Below are 6,267 nucleotides of genomic sequence, written 5' to 3'. Positions count from 1 at the left end.
ATCACTGGAACGGCCACATTCCCAAGTAGGTGTGGATCTTTCTAGAATTACTCTGTGTCCTCAGTCTCCAGTCTGCTTCTTGGGGGCTCTTGGGGTTGGAAAGCTGCATCTGACACTGTCTGGGACTGGGGGCAGTGGAGAGATGTGTGGGGCTGAGCTGGGGACTTGCCCCCTTGTCCTGCAACACTGGGGGTATAAGGATGGCAGAGAAGGTCAGAGGAGCTCAGATGCATTCTCACATAGGTAAGACCAGAGCTGTCACGGGCATCCAGGGTGGGTGGGGAGGCAGGAGGTAGGGGCGGTCCTCAAGGCACAGGGGCCTGATCCTCACCAGCCCAAGCAAGACTCCTGCTCTCAAGCCACGGGTCTCCTCAACTGCACAGCATCTAGATGTCTAAATGCACAAGGCTGAGGTATCTCTGAGCCCCAGTGCTAGGGTTCTATGGCTGAGGGAGAAGGATACCGCCCAGTTTCCCATGAGGGCAAGGGCAATGCCAAGGCAAGGGCTCCAGCTGTGCCTAACTCTGGTCCACGCTGGTCCCTGGAGTTAGGACATTAGTCTCTTCTCTGGGCCTGAGAGAAGCCTCCACCCCGGACCCTCACTTGCTTCCGTGTAGTCCCAGAGAGGTCCTGAGAAATCGGAAGGTCGGGTGCGGCACAGAACGTGTACAAAATAACCAAAACCTTCCAGGCAGCTGATGATCACACGCCAAGTGAATGGGCAGGACAGGAGTGAGGTGGAAAAGGGGCAAGGGCAGAATCTGGGGATCCTGGGAGCCTACGGTTCTTAATCCCATATCCAAACCACTGCAGTTTATAGCTGCGATTCTAGGACTTAGAATATCCAGGGGCAAGTCCTAGAATACTGTGGTGCTGAGGCTCTAGGATTCTAGCAACTGAAGACCTCATCATTTTCAGGTTCCAGACCCACCCTGTTGGAGCTCCAGGATCCCAGGCTCGGCAGAGTCCATAATTCTAAGACTCTTTCCTCTACTTCCGGAAGGAGCACCCCACCAACAGATCCCACACCCTGAGGGGGTGACACTGTCCCCCCAACCTACGCCCAAATTGGATCTGTCACCGTCCCAGAGGGTGGCCAGCATGCCCACTGTCTCTCCCTCTCCCGCTGCCTACGGTGGTGCCTGACACAGGGCAGACTCCGCCAGTAACATCATGGAATGAATGAACGGGTTTGCTAGAGGGAGCGTGCTGGGAGCAAAGTGCAAAATACAGAAACCAAAGCTGAGAAGGTGGTGATGGAATGCCGGCTGGTGGCTGGCTTGGGCCTGAGTTAGGAAAGTGGTTTCTGCTGCTGAAACCAGGAGTTTGCTGGGGAAGGAGAGGGAGGGAAGACCACGCAAAAGTAGCTAAATATTCCCCAACTTACCCAACCCCCGCGTTTCTGCTGCCCCTTGAGCCAAATTGCAATGTAAGTGCTTAAAATTTAGCTTTTGTACTCTTTGATACTTGGGGGACATCTTGGTGGGGGGGGGTCCGTTTCAGAAACCAGGCTCGTCCCCCCCCCCAAGCCCCCTGGGGTCTGGCTTCATGCCTGCAGTACTCGGCTTACACACTAGGTGGCAGTGCCCACCACCACTGCCACCAATACCACCATACCTGACTCAGCCACATCAGCAATGTCCACCCCTTGCTCTTGTGCCATGAAGCCCAGGATGGAAAAAATTGCGAAGCCAGACACAAAACTGGTACCACTGTTCAGGCATCCCAGCAGCATACAGTCCCTAAGTTACACATATGTCAGGGAGCAAGTTAATTCACAACACAAGGAAGCCACGCTCCCTACTTCTTCTCTTTTTTTCTTTAAATATCATTATTTCTAAGGTCCACCAGGCCCGCTGGCGCGACACTTGCCTGTACGAGTTGTACTTGTACTTGTTGTAGCTCCCCAGAGAGGTCATGGCCCCCAGGCAGATGGCATAGGAGAAGAATATTTGGGTCCCAGCATCAATCCATACCTGTGAGGGTTTGGGTGGGGGTGGCAAGGAGAGAGAGAAGGGGCTGTTAGAGCCAGCTTCCTACACGTTCCCGGCCACCTGAAGGACTGCACCTCAAAATGTGCAGATTCTTGACTGCAGTCAAAGCATTTATGCTGGAATGCAAGGTGTCTTTCAAGGCAATATTGAGCTGCAAGGAAGCCCAGAAGTCGAAGAAAAACCCAGTCACTCAGCATCAGGATTACAAGGAAGGGCTTTTGGAGCAGATGGATAGGAATTCCAACTATGAAATGAACGCAAGCAACAGGGCTCCCGCCTGGAGCCTCAGTTTTCACATCTGTAAAATGGGCTCTGCTGCACTACTACACAGGTTCTAAGAATAAAGATTAAGCCCAGTGCAGATACATGCTAAGACTGTTAAGTCAAGGCTGCTATTATTACTGTAATTCCTATCGTCTGGGAACCCACAAGTTGGAGCGGGACAGAACTCCCTAATGGATTATGCAGGCGAAGCCGCTCTCCAGAACCTTCATCCAGCAGCTCTTGATGGCCACAAAGCTGCCCTCCCAGCTGTCCTCTGATGTTGGCCAAACCATCCCCTGCCCGCCCCCTATCCTGCCCAGGGCAAGAGGGCAGTGGGAAGTGAACCAAAGCAGCACAGGACCTCAAAGGCCACCTGAAGGCTGAGGATCCTGGTGGCAAAAGGCCCTCAAATGGGCCAATCAGACATCCCAGGGCTTTCTCCAACCCCCTGTGGTCACGTGGCTGAGCGCCAGGAGGTGGGCACTCAGAATCTGTCCCTAGACCTTCCCAGAGCTCAGCACCAACTCTGAATTCCAACCTCAGCCAAGGAAGCCAGCAGCGCTCGTGGACGAACTCTCCCCACAATGCCACCCTCTAGGCCACTGCGGGCAGAGGCCAGGGCCAAGGAAGAGATGAGCTCACCAAAAGACCCCCTCCACCCCCCCTTTCCCTGGCACAGGGCTGGAAGGAGACCGTACTTGGTTGGCCTCAGCAGTCCTCCACATGAAAAGATACACACACAGCTGGAAATGCCTGCAAGCATGGTGGACAACATGCCACAGCCCAGCAGGAAAAGTACTGGGGGCTGATGGCCTGACTCGAACTGTGTCCCCAAGACTGGAAGAAACTGCGTGTCAGCTTAGCTTTCCCACACCCTGCCTGGCCCTGGGTGGGAGGACAGGCCACCCTGTGGTACCTGCGGGTCCTCGAGACGGCTGATGTCAGGGTACAGATAGAACTTGATGCCTGCGCCTGCACCGGGCAGCGTCAGTCCACGGACCAGCAGCACCAGGAGCATAGCGAACGGGAAAGTGGCCGTGAAGTAGACAACCTGTGGGGGTGGGCAGGAGAGATTAATTCAGGGGTGCCCGTGGCATCAACCACTGCTGTTGAATTCAAGCATCCTCTCCGAGGCCAGGGATCTGGAGCCGAAGCTTGCTGTTTGATCCTGTGTGTGCTGCTTAGCCTCTCTGGGCCTCAGCAGCCTCCCCTGGAACCTGGGTATAATACCAGTCACCTACCTCACAGATGTACTGAGATTCAGTGAAAACAATACTGAGTATCTAGGCCCTGGAAGTTAAGAGTGGTGGCCAAGACAGACTCTCTGTCCTCATGCAACAGACATGAAGAAAGAAAATGCAAATCAAGAAAAAAATGCAGGGACGCCTGGGTCGCTCAGTTGGTTAAGCAGCTGTCTTCAGCTCAGGTCATGATACCAGCATCCTCGGATCGAGTCCCACATCGGGCTCCTTGCTTGGCAGGGAGCCTGCTTCTCCCTACGCCTCTGCCTGCCGCTCTGTCTGCCTGTGCTCGCTCTAGCTCCTCTCTCTCTGACAAATAAAATCTTTAAAAAAAGAAAAAGAAAAAAAATGCAAAATAAAACTGTCTAGTGTCTATGTAAAAGGCTTAGTCCAGTGGTCAGCCTGTGCCAGATGTATCAGCTAACATTACAACTGTTAGTAGGACTCTTAAGAGTGAAGAACCAGTTAGGTGAGGGTTCAAATCCCAGCTCTGTCCCCTTGCTGTGTGACCTTGGGCATGATGTTTCACCTCTCTGGGTCAGTTCCCTTATGTGTAAATGGAGACTACAGTAATAGAAACCTCCATCGAGAGGTGAGGCAAGGGTTCAAGGAGCTGTCTGTACCACCACCTGGCATGTAGGCACTCAAGAAATAGGGCTTGTTGTCGACAGTGACCTTGCAAGCAGCACAGGGAACTTCTGGGAAGAAATGAAGCTCTAACGCCCCTTGGCCAGGAGACCGGGTAGGCCCCCCCCCAATCCCCAGATAACACAGCACATTCCAGGCTGCCCAAGGTCAACTGGAGATGGACACCAGAGATGACCAAGCCTGGACTGTTCCATGGCCAAGGTCCCACCCTACTTCCTCTCCTTCACTTGATCGCCAAACACCCTATGCCCTCAGTTCTCATGGATGGATCCTTCCCTATCTGTTCCTTCAACAGAGACGTTTCCAGGCAGGGTTCATGCTTGGGAGGGGCCCAGAGATGCGTGGCTCCGAACTGATGGTGAGATCCTGGTGTTTCCAGCAGGGTGCTGCCAGAGCAAGGGCTCCCCGGGCACAAGGACCCCTGATGTTCGCCCCGCCCCGCCCCGCAAACTGGCGTGCCAGCCACCGTGCTGACAGAGGAGGAACGGGGAGCTCAGCAGGGCTCGAAGACTCGCCTGGGTCATGCCCAGAGCACAGGAGCCACACGTAGTCAGAGCCCATGGAGGTGGACTACCTCACTCTGAGCAAAGGCATGAGGCATTTGACTTCACCGATGCAGCACGTACAGAAAGTTCCTGTTGACCAACTGAAATGCTAAGACTGGTTCGCAGAGGCCCTGACTCCCTCAGGGTCTTAGGGGACCAGGGGACCAGAAAGGTATGACTACACAGCAAGTGTACCCATTTTGTAGGTGAGGAAACGGACACCCAGAGAGCGGGTGAACATGTCCATGGTGCTGGGAGCTGGGGGCGGAGCCAGGTTACTGCAGGGCACTTCTGGGGCCCATGTAGGTACCAGACACCTATGGAGGGTGACCGAGCCTTGAACCCCGCCTATCTGGCACAGGAATCCTTGATGGAGCACAATTCTTGGGACAGCCGACATCACTGTGAGTAGAAACCACCACAATGGGCCTTTGGAAAGGGGCAGGAAGAAAGCTCTCAGGGCCTGCCTGGCTCAGCTGCCCTTGGCCAGCCACCACAAAGCAGCATTTACTGAGTGCTTACTGTATGCCTGGCACCATTCTAGGTGCAGTAGTTACTTCGTTGTACTTGGCTGGTCCCACCCTAACCCTTTCATTAAGAATCTCATCTTGAAGGTGAGGACACCAAAGCCCAGAGTGTCCACTGCTTGCCCATAGGTCACACAGTACTTAAGTGCCCCAGAGCCTGCTGCCCGCAGACAACTGTGGCAGAGCAGGAAAACCCCTTCCATGTCTGGTGCTTTATTTCACTCAACCTTCCCAATGACCAGAGGAAGGCTGGATTCCCCAAGGGCACAGGTTGGAATTCAAGCTCTGTGACTGGCTTGCTGTGAGACCTTGAGCAAGCTACTGTCCCTCTCTGGGCTTCATTTCCCCACCCATGAAGTAGGAGGCTCAGACCAGATGAGGTCTGACGTTCCATCCAGCTCTGCCACTCCAGGGGAGAGACAGAGTGGCAGGGAGGGCCCGCTAGGGGTCACCCAGGCTGGGGTTTGGATCCCACCTCTGCCACCTCCCAGTTGGTGATTTGGCCTCAGCTTCCATCTGTATGAGGAGGAAAATAAAGGTGCTACCCTCACCTGCCAGCCTCAAGACACCTTAGCAGGGAGGATTCTCCTGCTGCTCCCATTAGGCTAAAGGGCGGGACCTACGTTTGCCTCTGCTGCTCCTCCCCCAGGCCTGATGACTTTTCTCTATCTGGGCCTCAGTTTCCCCAGCCCCCCAATCTTCTCCTGAGGCAGAGAACCCTCCCAACTTCCCAAGGGCAAGGTTGCAGGCGCGGAGGGTGGGGACAGGTCAGGAAGCCACAGAAGGGGTGAAAGAAAGAAAAATCAGCATGCCCCCCCACAAGCTGCTCCTCCCTTCCTGCAGACAGGCCCCCCACCGGTTCCCACCTCTGGGCCCTGCTGCAAACCACACCCAGAGGTCCACAAACAATTAACTGCTGACAGCAGGCTGTCCCCAGAGGGCGGCCACTTCAAAGCCAGCCAGGCCCCACTGGGCTGGGCAACGGGGCTCTGGCCAGAGGACTTTGTGTCAGGGACACAGGAAACCACCCGGGATGGGGTGGCTTCCC

At 54.9% G+C, this 6,267-nt stretch overlaps 1 protein-coding gene across 1 annotated transcript in view; it reads right to left on the bottom strand.

The window, feature by feature from the left end:
• Positions 1–964: 964 nt before the first annotated feature.
• LOC116862945 (sodium- and chloride-dependent taurine transporter) overlaps positions 965–6,267 on the bottom strand; it is a 63,118-nt gene continuing 57,815 nt past the window's right edge. Inside the window, exons 7-9 of the mRNA XM_032850388.1 lie at positions 3,175–3,309; positions 1,873–1,976; positions 965–1,742 (exon numbers count right to left, since the gene is read on the bottom strand). Coding sequence (XP_032706279.1) covers positions 1,574–1,742; positions 1,873–1,976; positions 3,175–3,309 — 408 coding nt within the window. The 3' untranslated portion in view covers positions 965–1,573. The remainder of the gene's footprint in view (positions 1,743–1,872; positions 1,977–3,174; positions 3,310–6,267) is intronic.

Source organism: Lontra canadensis, unplaced genomic scaffold (genome assembly GCF_010015895.1).
Source record: "Lontra canadensis isolate GAN:19392208 unplaced genomic scaffold, GSC_riverotter_1.0 scaffold404, whole genome shotgun sequence".
NCBI lineage: Eukaryota > Metazoa > Chordata > Mammalia > Carnivora > Mustelidae > Lontra > Lontra canadensis.
This window is presented reverse-complemented; position numbering and strand designations above follow the sequence as displayed.